Source organism: Camellia sinensis, chromosome 2 (assembly GCF_055761805.1).
Source record: "Camellia sinensis isolate YWXY chromosome 2, ASM5576180v1, whole genome shotgun sequence".
In the NCBI taxonomy this organism is placed as follows: Eukaryota; Viridiplantae; Streptophyta; class Magnoliopsida; order Ericales; family Theaceae; genus Camellia; species Camellia sinensis.
In genome coordinates, this window is record NC_138962.1 from 42755911 (window position 1) to 42772182 (window position 16272).

Genomic DNA, 16272 nt, shown 5'->3' on the forward strand with positions numbered 1-16272 from the left:
TTACATCACAAGTTTATTTTATTTTCATAAATATTTTACCATTTTCAATATATTTTTTACACTAATTTCAATGTTAAAAAATACATACGGGTATTTATTATTATTTTTCTCAATTATTAACAAATATCGCTTTAACTATTTATTTATGCATTTCATATATTTTTACTCAATTAATTATTAAAATATTATTTTACTCTCTTCTCATCACTTTTAAATGTGCTTGTATGATTTTCAAAATTAAAAAATTTAATATATACAAATTATAAATAAAAATAGTAAAAATAATATTTATTACTAGTTGAGGAAATCTTCTAGGATATTCGGTCCATAAATTTAAATTTGAATTTTGTTTGGTCAAAGGTCCAAACGTTGAAATACTTTGTTCTCTCTCTCTCTCTTCACCTCCAAAACCCCTTCAACTTTCTCCGCTGTCGACCTCTCCAAATCCGATTGGAGAGGTAATTCTTACCACCGCGCGCCTCGACTCTCTCTCTCTCTCTCTCTCTCTCTCTCTCTCTTCCATCACCATCGCAGAAACCCCTCCAGCTTCCTTTATTGTCAATCTCTCCATGTTCGCTTGGAAAGGTCGCCATCTCCACCTTGGCTCTTCCTTTTTCTCTGTTCATTCTCTCTTTTATTTTTAACGCAAGATCTGTGGACCAGCGATCGATTTTAGTTTGCGATCTTCAAAACCAGATTTTCAAAGCCCACAATGTCCCAATCAGTTCCTCACTTTTAGGGCTATGCAAAATACTGTCCAATTCGCTAAAACCGTATTGATCCGCATCAATTCACACTGCTCTATCCGCAAACCGCGGATTGAACTTTAAAATATATAATCCGCCTTTCAAACCGCTCTACTCCGCTATAGTTAATACATAAATATTTTTTAACCTCTAATGAAACATCAAAGTAAAAATGAGTGCGTGCGAAATTTAAAATCTGAAATTTGTTACAAATTAATAGTTATTTATATGAAACAGATTATGTAAAATTAATTTATGTTATATATATATATATGTGTAATATTATACAAATTAGTGTTATATATTATGTAAATGTTTGATAATTGGTTAGAATATTCTTCAATCTGTCCAAAACTGCTCAAATCGCGATTTGCCAATCCATTAATCCGTCAATCCGCCATTCAGTTTGTAATTTTACCCTCAAACCGCCCGAACCACACCGCACACACCCCCACTCGCTCTCCTCCAAATTTGTGGTCATCTACTCCGTTGCCGTCGTCATCTCCCTATCACCTCCACCTCTGTCTTTGTTTTACGGTACAAAAGTTATTGATATAGATGGATATATCTATTTATATAGCCTTAGTGTTGGGCTTCGAGGCAGTTACAACGTTGGACTGCAAACAGTGTTGTTCGTTGACGGATTTGTCTAGCATAATTTTCATTTTCAGTTTGCTTTTCACATCTCAATAGAAAGGTTTGTAAGAATTACTTTACTTGATTCAAATCGTTTATTTTATAAATTACTATTTATTATTTATGATTTTTTTTTAAAAAAAATTGTTCCAACTCTTTTGAGTATTTGATAGAGTTTTTTTTTTTTTTTGTTTTCTTCGAAAACATTGATTTTTTTGTATGTACGGATGTTATTGGGTAGGTTAATTTTGAGGCAATTTGAAACTGTTCCAGGCTTGTATTTGATAAAGTTTTCCAATTGAACAAGCAAGCAAGCAAGCGTGTTCTGTGCAACTTGAGGTGAGGTTAACATGTAGGTGAGATGTAGATTTGAGATGTGCACGTTGTTTGGTTTTGTGTTGGTATTCTTTTGTATTTGGTTTAGTTTTTTGTTGGTAGGAAGCTGCAAATATAGTATTTTTAGACTCAATTTTTTTATTTTTTTTGGACATCTAATATTTAAAGGATTTGCATAATTTGATATAAGGCATTAGAACAGATAGAGTTTGAGCTAGAGTTCTAGATCTATGTCTGAAAAAAATATGTTTGTTGAATTTTAACAGATAAAAAATTCAACAGTTAAAAAATTTGACATATAATAATAGTTTGTGAATTTTTGTGTACTATTTGAGTGTTAGTGGTGGATAATTCCAACAAATAGAAAAATTAGTTTGTGAATTTCAAACAAATAGGAAAAATGGGCTTCCAAATTTAAGTAACAAATAATAAATTGTTATTTTAACAAATAATAAAAATTGAACAAATAGATAGAATTTAGGGAAAAAATTAAACCAAACGAGGAAAAAAATGAATAGATAGATACAAAATTTGAACAGATTGTCAATGAAAAATTAGACAGATAAAAAAAGTTAATAGGTAAAATTAGAAACAAAATGTCTTTTAGGACTTTTCATCAACTTATTTCACAAAGTGTGGACGTCTCACCAATAAAAAAAATATCTACTCCACCTAATGCCTTATACTCTTCTTGGATTGGATTTATCATCAATTTTCTCAATCTTCTATTTGGTTAATTTTTTAAATGAGTTTTGGGTTTTTAGTTGTATTTTGAAAACAAGTTGTTGAAAAGAGTTTTGAAAGTTGAAATTTTATCTAGTTATGAGTTTTGAAAATAGTTTTGAGAAGATTTGTAATTTTTTTTATTGGAACAATCTTCTGTGTAAATAAAATAACTTGAAAAAAAAAACAAACAAAATAAATAAATAACATACCGGATTTATTTATCGAATCGAATTAAAATTAAGACCACGTCGAGTGTGTGACACTCTGTCCTTAAGACAGATTCGCCCCACTACGGTGCTTACGGTTGAGTGGCGTCTATCTCCCAAGATACAACGATCTTCACAAATTTGTAGAAACACTTCAAACAAATTTGTCCGGCGAACTAGAACCTTGTGTTCTATAACTCTCTGAAATTTATTCCTAATATTTTATATGAAGAATAATGCACTAAAAGAAAATGGACAGCAAAGAGACAAGAATTTCAGATTGAATTTTTTTTGAATTAATCAAAATTGGAATGGGGCTGCCTTTATATAGGCTTTGTTAGCACCTATTCAATTTGAATAGAAAAGGTATGAAGAAGGGACATACCTATTCCTTTAAAATAAAGAGACACCATGAAAGGTTTGCACCCTTTCATTCAAATGGAGGTTTGACCCTTCTTTTAAAACAAAAAGACACCATGAAAGGTTACATCTTTTCATTCAAAATGGAGTCTATTTCAATTCACAACTACCTCTTTATAAATTTTCCAACAATCCCCCACATGAATGAAATTGACAGAGAGAAAATGCAACAACATGATGTAAATACAGAGAGTTTAGAAATTGGAAATATTCTGCAAAGGATAGGTAGCTTTTGGCTTTGAACATTCCCTTGTGAGATACTATCGGATTTACTAGCTAACCAGTGAACATGATGTCTTGAACTGTTCAGCAGTTTGTGTAAACCAAGACAATAGAACTCACACAGTATATCTCTAGACATAGTTTAGTTCTCACTATTGTGTTCATTTTGGCCTTGAACAATCTGGTCTTTCATGAGTGCTCTAAAGACTTGTAGCCCTTCACAAATCTTATAGAACTGGCCCAGTTCACACTCACATAGGTGATTCTTATGAAAAGTATCCTGCCATACTCCACTAGGTTTACCTAGATATAAGAATCATTAAAAGTATTACTTAACCTAAACTGCTGCAGACATCACTATTTTATCAAAGAAATGGGTAGGAGATAAACTCCCCAGTGATCCTTCTGAGTCATTCACAACTCGGTTGTCCCTTTGAACCTAGATCTTAGAATCTCCAGTCAACTAGGTTGGGTTGCCATTGTGGTAACTCTTATTTAATACGCTTTAGTCCCATTCCCCTCGATGAATTCTAAACTAACTCTCTTGCTAACCCTTTGATTAGTGGATCCGCTATGTTGTCTTTAGACTTAACATATTCTATGGACATAATTCCATTAGAGAGTAGTTGTCTTACGGTATTATGTCGACGACGAATGTGTCGAGACTTACCGTTATACATATGACTCTGTGCTCTACCAATTGCTGATTGACTATCACAATGTATGCATATAGCAGGCACCGGTTTTGGCTATATTGGAATATCTTCAAGGAAGTGACGAAGCCATTCTGCCTCTTCCCCTGCTTTGTCTAAAGCTATGAATTTAGATTCCATAGTAGACCTAGCAATACAAGTCTGTTTGGAAGATTTCCAAGATACAGCCGCCCCACTAAGAGTAAAGACATACCCACTAGTAGACTTTGAGTCTCTTGTATCCAATATCCAATTTGCATCAGAGTATCATTCAAGTACTGTTGGATATCTAGTATAATTAAGCCCAATGTTACGAGTAAATCGGAGATATCTAAGAACCCTTATAATTGCTTTCCAGTGTTCTACTCCCGGATTACTCATATATCTACGTAATTTACTTACTGCATAAGCTATATCTGGGCGAGTGCAGTTCATCAAGTACATTAAGCTTCCAATAATTTGGGCATACTCTAATTGAGAAATACTTTCATGTACATTCTTAGAAAGATACAAATTAATATCTACAGGTGTTCTTACAAGATGATCATCATCTTTGCTGAATTTGTCAAGTATTTTCTCAATGTAATGAGATTGTGACAAAACATATCCTTTTGATGTTTTGGTAATTTTCATACCAAGTATTACATCAGCAATGCCCATGTCTTTCATGTCAAAATGTTCATTCAACATTTTCTTGGTAGTTTTAATCATGTCATTATTACTACCAATGATGAGCATATCATCTACAAAAAGATATACAATGACATAACATTTATCTGTGTTTTTAATATAAACACATTTGTCACACTCATTAATTTTAAATCCGTTTGACATCATTGCCTTGTCAAATTTCTCGTGCCATTACTTTGGCGCTTGTTTTAAACCATATAATGATTTAACCAATTTACACACTTTCTTTTCTTTTCCTGGAACAGAAAACCCTTCTGGTTGTTCCATGTAAATTTCTTCATTTAACTCACCATTTAAGAAAGCGATTTTTACATCCATTTGATGAATTTCTAAATTGTATAGAGATGCAATGGCAATTAGCATTCTAATGGATGTTATTCTAGTAACCGGTGAGTATGTGTCAAAGTAATCAAGACCTTCTTTTTGTCTAAACCCTTTGACCACAAGTCTTGCTTTGTATTTGTCAATTGATCCATCCGCTTTCATTTTTCTTTTGAAAATTCACTTATATCCAAGAGGTTTACAACCTGGTGGCAAATCCACCAATTCCCAAGTGTGATTTTGCAAGATGAATTCAACTTCACTATTGACAGCTTCTTTCCATAAAGGAGCTTCAGGACTGGACATAACCTCTTTAAAAGTTAAAGGTTCATTTTCTAACAAAAATGTTAGAAAATCTGGACCAAAAGATTTTGAGGTTCTAGCACGTTTACTACGCCTAGATTCTTCTTCCTCATTTTGGTCTAACTCTTGCTCTTGATCATGTTCTTGATCATTACTAGTAATAGTATCAAAAGATCTCTCATTATTACTAGTCTCTTGTCTAGTTTTATTTGGAAATACATGTTCAGAGAATGATGCATTTCGAGACTCAATAATAGTATTTACATGCATTTTGGAATGCTCTGATTTATGAATCAAAAACCGATATGCACTACTATTCTTGGCATAACCAATGAAAATGCAATCAACGGTCTTAGGACCTATCTTAGTCTTTTTAGGACTAGGAATAGCCATTTTAGCCAAACACCCCCATACTTTTAAGTATTTGTAGGATGGTACTCTACCATGCCACATTTCATAAGGTGTTTGATTCACTTTCTTTCGGGGTACTTTATTTAAAATATAATTAGCAGAAAGTATTGCTTCCCCCCACAAGTTCTGAGGTAATCTATAACTGATTAACATGGCATTCATCATTTCTTTTAAAGTCCTATTTTTCCTTTCAACAATTCCATTTTGCTGAGGTGAGTAAGGAGTGGTGGTTTGATGAATTATTCCATGTTCTTTACAAAACTCACCAAAAGGTGATTCATATTCACCACCTCTATCACTTCTAAGTTTCTTTATTTTCTTACCAAGTTGATTTTCAACTTCATTCTTATATTGAATGAAAGTTCCAAAGCTTCATCCTTGGTTCGAATTAAATAAACATAACTATATCTAGTATAGTCATCAATAAAAGTGATAAAATACTTTTTTCCACCTCTAGTTTGAATTGATTTAAAATCACAAATGTCACTATGAATTAATTCAAGTGGTTCCGTACTTTCTTTCAATTGAATGATTTGAATCAATGTTAAATTTAGGTAAACATTCCATATTAATTAATATACGCAAAGATCCATAATTAACATGTCCTAGTCTACTATGCCATAAATTTGAAGACTTAAGCAAGTAAGAAGAAGATGTAGTATTATTAATAACTGAGGGTACAACGGTCATTGCATTTAACTTGAAAAGGCTATCAGACATGTAACATTTTCCTACATACATCCCGTTTTTGGTAAGTACAAACTTGTCACTTTCAAAAACTAGCCTAAACCCATTCTTACTCAACAAAGATCCGGAAACTAAATTCTTGCGAATGTTCGGTACATGCAGCACATTGTTGAGAGTGAGTTCCTTTCCAGATGTCATCTTGAGTACAATCTTTCCTTGTCCTTCAGCTTTGGAAGTTGAGGAGTTGCCCATAAAGAGTTGTTCACCATTGTCCACTATAGAATAAGATGTGAACATTTTTTTGTCGGCACAAATATGGCGAGTAACACCAGTGTCTACCCACCATTCTTTAGGATTTCCGACAAGATTTGCCTCGGAAACAACTGCAGAAAGATTGATATCATTTATACCATTAGAAATATTGTCCACTTCAGTCATGTGGGCTTGAGCAGGCTTCTTGCTTGTTCTTCTTTTGCTTTTGCCTTTGCTACGGCAATCTTTGGCCCAATGTCACTCTTTGTCACAGATGTAACATTTGCCATTAAACTTGTACTTTTTATTATCTCCCCTTTAGAGCCTTGTGATGAACTTTATCCAGAAGACTTTCGTTTCTTGGTTTTTGAAGCATGTTCCACCACATTTGCCTTAGACTCCATAGGATGCTTACTAGCCCGCTTTTCAGAATTGCAGTTGTCCTCCTCAATTCTCAAACGCACAATTAATTCGTCCATAGAAATTTCTTTGCGCTTGTGTTTGAGGTAGTTCTTGAACTCCTTCCAGCTTTTTGGTAATTTTTCAATTAAGGCTGCAACTTGGAAGGATTCACTGAGAGACATGTCTTCTGCATGAATGTTATGTAGAATGAGTTGGAAATCTTGAGCTTGGCTGATCACAGTTTTTGAATCAACCATTACAAAATCCAAGAATCTGCCAACCACAAATTTCTTTGAGCCGGCATCTTCCGTTTTGTACTTTTTCTCCAACGATTCCCAAAGTTCCTTTGCTGTCTTGATTGGACTGTAGACGTTGTATAATGTGTTGTTAAGTCCGTTCAAGACGTAGTTCCGGCAAAAGAAATCGGCATGTTTCCAAGCATCAACCGCAGCAACCACTTGCCGGTCGGTTTCATCCTCTTTCAGGATAGGAGCATCTTCACGGAGAAAACGAGCCAGGTTCAGAGTTGTAAGATAGAACAACATTTTCTGTTGCCATCTTTTAAAGTCAATTCCTGAGAACTTCTCTGGCTTCTCTCCATGATTTATTGGTACTGTCATCACAGGAGAGGAGGTTGGTGCAATTGCAGCCACCATAGTAGTACTTGTTTAGGTATTTGTTTCAGTAGCCATCAATTCTAATTTATAAAACAAATTTATAATTAAAATTTTCACTACACAGAAAATTAAACCAAATTCACAGAATTAAATTCTGTAAAAATAAAAGAAACAAGAATGTAACTTTTATTTTTCAATTAATTTGAAAATAAAATAAAATTTTATTTAAATAAATTAATTCCACACAGGAAAATAAATTCTGTAAAATAAAAGAAATAAAAACTATAACTTTTATTTTTTCAATTAATTTGGAAATAAAATAAAATTTTATTTAACCAAATTAATTCCACACAAGAAATTAAATTCTGTAAAATAAAAGAAATAAGAAAATAACTTTTATTTTTCAATTAATTTGGAAATAAAATAAAATTTTATTCAACTAAATTAATTCCACACAGAAAATTAATTTCTATAGCACTTCAATAATTAAAATACTAAAACAGAATTTTAAGTAATGAAAACTCAGAAAATAATTTCTAAAACCCAAAATTAATTTCTGAAAAATTCCACAAAAATATATTCTGAATTGTTAATGACACCAGTATCGTACTACTAGTTGTTGTCAAAGAAAAGAGACAGTATATTACTACTATCTGTCAAATAGCATATAATCACTATTTATTTTTCCAACCAGAATATTATTTTGTAAATCCACCGAAAATAATTTTCTTCTGAAATTACTTACGAAGAATGAAAAAAAAGGAAACAAATGAAAAATTCTGTAAATAGAATAATTCGAATCTGTCTCAAGATTGTTGGAACAATCTTCTGTGTAAATAAAATAACTTGAAAAAAAACAAAATAAATAAATAACATACCAGATTTATTTATCGAATCGAATTAAAATTAAGACCAAGTCGAGTGTGTGACACTCTGTCCTTAAGACAGATTCGTCTTGCTACGGTGCTTACGGTTAAGTGGCGTCTATCTCTCAGGATACAATGATCTTCACAAATTTGTAGAAGCACTTCAAACAAATTTGTCCGGCGAACTAGAACATTGTGTTCTATAACTCTCTGAAATTTATTCCTAATATTTTATATGAAGAATAATGCACTAAAAGAAAATGGACAGCAAAGAGACAAGAATTTTAGACTGAATTTTTTTTGGATTAATCAAAATTGGAATGGGGCTGCCTTTATATAGACTTTGTTGGCACCTATTCAATTTGAATAGAAAAATGTATGAAGAAGGGACATACCTATTCCTTTAAAATAAAGAGACACCATGAAAGGTTTGCACCCTTTCATTCAAATGGAGGTTTGACCATTCCTTTAAAACAAAAAGACACCATGAAAGGTTACACTCTTTCATTCAAAATGGAGTCTATTTCAATTCACAACTACCTCTTTATAATTTCCTAACATTTTTTTAGTTGAATAGATGGGTGAGAAAATTTGATTGATTGGTGTCTAGAATGTGAGCTAATGAAAAATGAGAGAGCAGATAAAAAAAGTAATTGACTGATTTATTAATAATTTTAAAAAAAATAAGAGAGGAGAAAGAAAATTGAGTTTTGAATTGTACTTTAAAAGTTTATTAACCAGACAATATATATTTTTTTTTGGGGACCCAAATCATGTTTTCAAAATTAAACCAAATATTAGCTTAGTATAATGAGTTATGCTAGAGACTCCAAATGATTTACTAAATTTTCTACTGAATCTCTCACGTGGATATGAGACCCATAAACATGTAAATTTGTATGGACCCACACCGACTTAATAAAAAATTTAGTAAATCATTTGAGTTGTATAGCATTTTCTTAGTATAATTAACCCTAAGATAAGATTGTTGAAGAAGAATCAAGTTAGAACATCCCTAACAGCCTCCCTAAACCTAATTCTTACCTATTTTAAGGGATTGAAATCCCTTTATACACCTCCATTAGCTCCCCTAAACAACTCTCCAAATATAAGTGCTATTATAGTGACTCTTTCTTTGTGAGAAGTCACTGTAACTCCCTTATATCTGATAAAAAGTGTGAAGGGATGTCTTTCCGGACGTCCGTGATTGCCTTGTAAACCCGAAGAAAAAAAGCATAAAATTAGCCTGACCGGTCGACTGCCCAATTGTCCGACTGGTCGATCGCTCTGCTTTGCATGTGCCATTGCTTTCCATCACTTATAATTAAAAATATTATTTTAATACTATTGCTTTCCATCACTTATAATTAAAAATATTATTTTAATAAAATAAGAAAAAAATAAAAAATTTATTAAGAGAAATAAATAAAAAAGTAACTCCTAAAATATGGATTGAATTTTTTAATAACATTTTAAAATAAAATTGAGATAGTCTCGTATGGATGCTTTTAGCAAAAACGAATAAAATATTTCACACGTGTGACTCGCCTCCCCATCAGGAGAGCGCTCTCTCTCATTCCTTGCTTCTCAATTCACAAGCCTCTCTCTCTCTCTCTCTCGTGCACTCGCAGTGCTTCAGTACCCTTTCTCTATCCTCACCGATTTCCCTAGCCTCTCTCTCTCTCTCTTCAAACCCTCAAGTCTACCAAATTTCGATCTAATTTAGGTATTTACTCTCGTTTTTCTGATAATTTATATTATTCTCTCGACTTAATTTCTCACACGTTTCTTTAAATTTCCATTTCCCTAAATTATTATTATTATTATTATTTTTTAATTACTATTCTTGATCTTTAGATTTTGGTAAATTTATTTGTGTATTATATAGTCAGTTTTGTTAATTGGATATTGACAATTTCAGGTTATATTCATACTACGTTTTTCGTTTTTTTTTTTTATTTTTTTCTTTTCCATGTTCACTGTTTGGGTGCTGAGAAAATTGAGAAATGAGAAAAGAAAATAAAACACCGATTCGTACATTTCCTTGCCGCTTTAATTTCAGTTGAGAGAGGCTTTCAGTTCTTGTCAGGTCACCACGATGAAAACTCTGAACTATCTTTGTTTTCATTTCTTGCAATTTGTTTGCAATTACATATTTTTGTGATCTTTTATGTTTTTACACAGGGGCTTTCAAAATACAATTGAATTTGATTAACTGTTATGTTCCTGTATTTAGTTTTTGGTGCATATGTTTATGTGAGTACGTGACTGTGCATGTTTGAGGTGAAAATTGTGTATGAAGCTTGTTTGAGCAAAAATTTATTTTGCAGTGGTTTAAGTGCTGCACATTTTATTTTTTATTTTTTACTTTTTAAGAGTAATGGTGTTTGTTCGCAGTAGGCGCAATAGGCAAACTGCTCACACTGTATTGCAGCTGTTAAGAAAGCTAACCTAATTTTTTTACGCCTTCTGTTTATTGGGATTTTAATTTCTTCACTATTTCCATGTGCAGAAAGTCATAAGCAAAAAATGTTTGCACTGAGGGTAGATAAATCCAATGAGTAGGATATATATGGTTTTTAAAGTTTGAGTTTTTCAATAATTCCAAGTAGTCATTGCCTTGGGTTGTTTGTGGAAGAGTTGTGCAAATTCTAGATGTCAATCTGCAACAACCACTTGACGTTTGCCAAAATGATAACGTGTCAACGTCTTTCTTTTTGGTGCCAAAATTTATTGGAAAGTGTTACTCACACTCATTTTTTACAAACACACTTCATATTTGTCTTGAGTAGAAAAAACTATACAGAATACAATTTTTATCTAATGCACACACTAAATGACAAAATTGGGAGTGCAATTATGAAAAAAAAAGCAAGTGTGCACAGTAATTCCCATTTTATTCTTAGGAGGCATTAGATGATAGTCATAATTATCCAGATTATACTGAAGTAATTTTAATTCTTTCCTTTTTCTGATTCGTGAAGTCATTGGTCCATATTGGATAACTTTGTGGGTTGAATAGAGCATGTCAGACCCCTTAAGATAAGCCCCATAAGTAAATTATTAGTTAAGCAGTATTTGATGACATTGAGTATGAAACAGTCTAAGGCCATGCTTGATTTTGGGATTGAGTTAGAGATGATTGGATACCATTGGATTGTGGATAGGATTAACGAGGAGGACAACCTGCATAAGTAATACTAATATCATGGGATAATAGATAGGATTATATATGCAATAAGATTAGTTATACCATGTTTGATTAGGGTCATAAACAATGGTATGAAGGGGGGGGGGGGGGGGGGGATTATTTTCTACCGTTGTAATTCCATGGGGGATTAGTCATCCCTTTATTCAATCCCCTTATGAGGGATAACCCTCTTGTCTTGGGATTGGACATTTTGTGCCAAACAATGGACAAGGAGTGAAGGGGGAACATGTAGAGCCCACATGTTTTTAAAGAAAAATCTTAATCCCTTTTTTTTTTATCAGCAACAACAGAAAATTTTATTAAAATGGAGAAAAAAAGAGATACAAAAGGAGGACATGAAGTCCTCTAAAGTGAAAGTAAAAATTCTACAAATTGCATACGGACTTCCAATTGCTAGAAATTAAAAAAAGAAAAAGAAAAAAAAAGAAAGTGGAATTCCCCTAAATGGGGGAGCAACTGAAGCAAAAAAAGATGGAAAAAATCTGATTTTCTCCCACATCGAAGATACGTCAGTAAATTTATCCTCGAAGATCCTCGCATTCCTTTCCAACCATATAACCTAGAAAAGAGCAAAAACTGCACAAAGCCCCAACACCTTTGCTTTTTTGTTTAGGGTGTTGCTTTTTTGTTTAGGCCTAAGAATAAAAAACCAATAGAGAGTATTGAACTACATGATTCAGGGGCCACCCAAGCAAGAAACTGCTGCCATAAACTTCTTGCCACTAAGCAGTGCAAGAAAAGATAATTCAGACTCTCCCCCTCTCCCTTACACATAATGCACCAATGAGGAGAAAGATAACAATTAGGCCTCTTTTTCTTTTGAAGGACCTCATTGGTCAAAATGCCTCCATGACCCAAAGACCATATAAAAATCTTAATCCCTCCCTCCTATCCAGTTATCGAACATACTTATTTGTACAAAGCTGTTAGCAAGAATGGAACCTTCTATGTAGACTATTATAGGATACAATCTATAGATGCTGTAAGCAGGAAGATATCTGAATCAGTGGAAGCCTTTGGTTTATCACTTTTTAAGGTGGTTATAAAGCAACCACAATTTATAAGGCCAGGGATCCTCTGCCTTCAAAATCCCTGTTTCCCTGTCCCTATTAACTCCCAGACACACGTGTTGGGAATCTCGAAACATGGAATTTTTGAGGCACAATTGTGTGACTATAAGTGCATTAGGGACAAAGGATCCCATGCCATTTTACAGGCTATGAATGGCTGATGGCTTTTGTTGCCAAAAGCAAATGCCTGGGAAACATGGCATCGGTTGCTCAAATGTGATTGCAGAGAGATTTAATGCTGCCAGGGAGAGTCAAGAATGAACCTCCACATTGGTCAATTTGAATGAGCTTTGTAAGCTGAGAAATTTTGAGGGGTTTTGAAATCATGGCTACTGAATCTTTGAAAATTTGCGTGTTTCCCGTAGTAAATACAACATGTGGGGGAGAGTGAGATGACTTTCATCAAGTCTCTGGTATTTGTCAAGCATTCTGAATTTAATTCTTAGCTACAAATTGTTCATTTTGTTGGCTATGCACCCTTGATAAGTTTCTGGGATGGCATTTGGTGAAGTTCTATTATCTTGTGGATGTATGTAGCATCACACTGGACAAGTTAGTTCAGTCTAGTAATTACTTAGATTCTGAATAGAATTCTACTGTCACTGGGGTCAATTCAATGTTACAATGGGGTTAATTCATCCACCTTAGCAAAATCACTAAAATGTCCAAGGTTCTAGAATCCCGTGAGACTATTCTTTGTTACATGATCTCTTTACAGAGGTTGAGCTTGTAAGATAATGTACAGTTAATGCTTCTGTTATGCTTAACCTTTTCCACCAAATGAGTCTGCCAAATAATATGCACACGGATTCACCATTGATGAGCCGCCACAAGGTTCGAAGCAGTTATCACCATTTGGTCATTGCAATATTAAGGATTAACTTCTATAGTTTCTAAGTTAAGTAGAGGCCCATAATTTGAATGTTTAGACTTGGGACAAGTTAAAAGCAGTATTGTATAGACCCTTAACAGACATTACTATTCTGAGGCTGATGCTTTGGATTCACATTCTGGATGACTTTGTTTTGTTGTTAATTTATGGGCTCGTGCTTCTTGTAAATTCCCAGAATGAAGAGTAGCATGGATTTATATTTGAGTCCAGTAGAAGCAGCATCAGGATGCTGGAGTGCAGTTGCAAGAAATCAGGTCTTTTGGTAGTCATTATTTTAATTAACATCATCTGGCCCGTGTCAAGTGAAGATAAGCTTGATGGCAACATTTTAAAAATTTCCTGTAGGACTAGGTTTTTTAGTTAACATCATGGAGATTTAAAAAATGGAGTGAAACTAGGACCTTCCTTCTCTTCAGATAATGGGAACTTTTGTTTTTCCTTGCAGGATCTTGTCAACTTCACTACTAGTAAATGGAGCTGAATACCATCAAAGATGCATTTGATCGAGTTGCGAAGAAGCAAAAGTTGTCTACTTCTAAATCACAGGAAGTCATAGACCAAGTTGGCCATGAACTTGACCAGGCATTGACAAACATCCAGTCCATTCAGGACCCCACCTCTCCTGCTGATCAGAAATCCATACTCATGGAACTTAAAGCTAAGCTGAATGCAATTGGCCCACACAATCAGTTAGAGGGATCACAGAAGGAGCTAAACATAAACTTAAGCAAGTACCCAAAAATCCTAGAAAAAACTTTCAATCCCGACATATCCAAAGCATACAGAAATGTTGACTTTGATCCCCACATAGTGAATCATATCATTGCAAGCCATTTTTACCGAGTAGGTCTGTTCGACGTTGCGGACACCTTAATAAATGAGGCTGGTGAACCAGAAGTCATTTCCCTCAAATCTCATTTTATGGAGTTGCATCAAATACTGGAAGCTGTGAGTGTTAGAAACCTCGAGCCCGCTCTGTACTGGGTCTCTACCAACCGTGAAAGCCTCAAGCATATTGGTTCAAACCTCGAGCTAAAACTCCGCCGGCTACAATTTGTGGAGATTTTGCAGAACAGTACCCAAGCCGATGCACTGAATTATGCTAGGACTTACCTCGCTCCTTTTGCTTCCCTACACATGGATGAGATCCAGAAGCTCATGGGTTGTCTCTTGTGGGCAGGAAAGCTTGACAGATCGCCTTATTCTGAGTTGTTGTCTCCTACCCATTGGGAAACATTGGCTGAAGAGCTGGCCCGGCAGTTCTGTAGTTTTTTGGGGCAGTCCTATGAGAGCCCGTTGAGTGTGGCAGTGTCTGCTGGGGTTGAAGGATTGCCGACTCTGCTAAAGCTGGCAAATGTAATGTCTGCAAAGAAGCAGGAGTGGCAGGCTATGAAACAGTTGCCAGTGCCAGTGGATTTGGGTAAGGAATTTCAGTTCCATTCAATATTTGTCTGTCCAGTTAGTAGGGAACAAGGCAGCGAAGAGAATCCGCCTATGCTATTACCATGTGGGCATGTTCTCTGCAAGCAATCTATCATGAAACTGTCCAAAAGCAGCACACGCACCTTTAAGTGTCCGTACTGTCCTCTTGAAGCCTCGGTTGCACAATGCAAGCAGCTTTATTTCTGATGCTCACCACTGAATCTCTGTCTCTTGTCTCTCTGAATGCAGGTTTATCTGGGCAGGTTTTGCAGGTGGTGGTCATGGTAATCTGGGGTGTAGTGTTATTTGTGGGTGATGTGAATAGATTATTCTTTCTAAATTTATGTTTCCCAACTATAATCAAACTCATTTCATTAGATCATTAACTTACCCTATGTTTTTTCCATGACAACCACATCCATGTATACCGACTCTTATTAGTTTGGTTTGGTTTCTTAATGAGTTGGGAAGCTACCCCACAAAGCAGTTCTTGCTTGATATTTGTCTTACGCACTTTCTCGCATTCTGGTTTTCGTTCTATGAGACATGAGTTGAGAGAAGTTATTTACAGCCAAACTGTCTTGCCCTTAAGAAAGTGTTGGTATTGTATCGCATCTGTGTTGTTTGGTGGCATGTCAAAGCCTGGGGGGAAAGGCTTACTAGCTTATGACAAGATTGTTTCTGTTTTTGATCACCAGAAGTAATTGATATTAGGTGTTCTGATGATATTTAACAGCACAAATAGCCAGATTTTATTATTGTGTTTAAATCTTGAATTCGTGGAGATTAGAAAAAGAGAAGGAAAAAACAAACGTTGTTTATATTTCACAAGTTAAAGATTTAAACACAACCTTGCTTCATTTTCATCTAGTCAAAAAAATTGGTGTTCCACCCTCAAGGTTAACAACCATTAGTAATGGACTGGCTCCTGTATGAATTTTTTTTGTCCTGTTGTTTGAATTAAAGACAATCCTTATATTATTTTAGAACGGCATGATCAAGATCTTTGAACCCATTCTGTCCACAATGTTGATCTCCGATATCCTATAAATGGGAATGGCAACAATATGAAGCATCTTCTTCTCAACATTCACATCACATCCACCAGAAAGAAAAACTACTGATTCGAATTACAAAACTTTAC

General features: G+C 34.4%; 1 protein-coding gene across 3 annotated transcripts; it reads left to right on the forward strand.

The window, feature by feature from the left end:
• Positions 1–10055: 10055 nt before the first annotated feature.
• Positions 10056–15626, forward strand: LOC114284594 (protein RMD5 homolog). Of its 3 annotated transcripts, XM_028227532.2 has the most exons (3): positions 10116–10259; positions 13882–13960; positions 14152–15626. In XM_028227532.2, exon 3 carries the CDS (start codon positions 14178–14180, stop codon positions 15333–15335), a length of 1158 nt encoding a protein of 385 aa, XP_028083333.2. In that variant the 5' UTR covers positions 10116–10259; positions 13882–13960; positions 14152–14177; the 3' UTR covers positions 15336–15626. The 3 variants fall into 3 exon arrangements, with proteins under 3 accessions (XP_028083331.2, XP_028083332.2, XP_028083333.2); XM_028227530.2 differs by lacking the exon at positions 13882–13960 and having other exon boundaries at positions 10056–10259; XM_028227531.2 differs by lacking the exon at positions 13882–13960 and having other exon boundaries at positions 10093–10622.
• Positions 15627–16272: the final 646 nt, after the last annotated feature.

Excerpts from the sequence above, each read along its gene's own strand:
- LOC114284594 (XM_028227530.2), top strand. The coding sequence starts at position 14,178 with ATGGAGCTGAATACCATCAAAGATGCATTTGATCGAGTTGCGAAGAAG.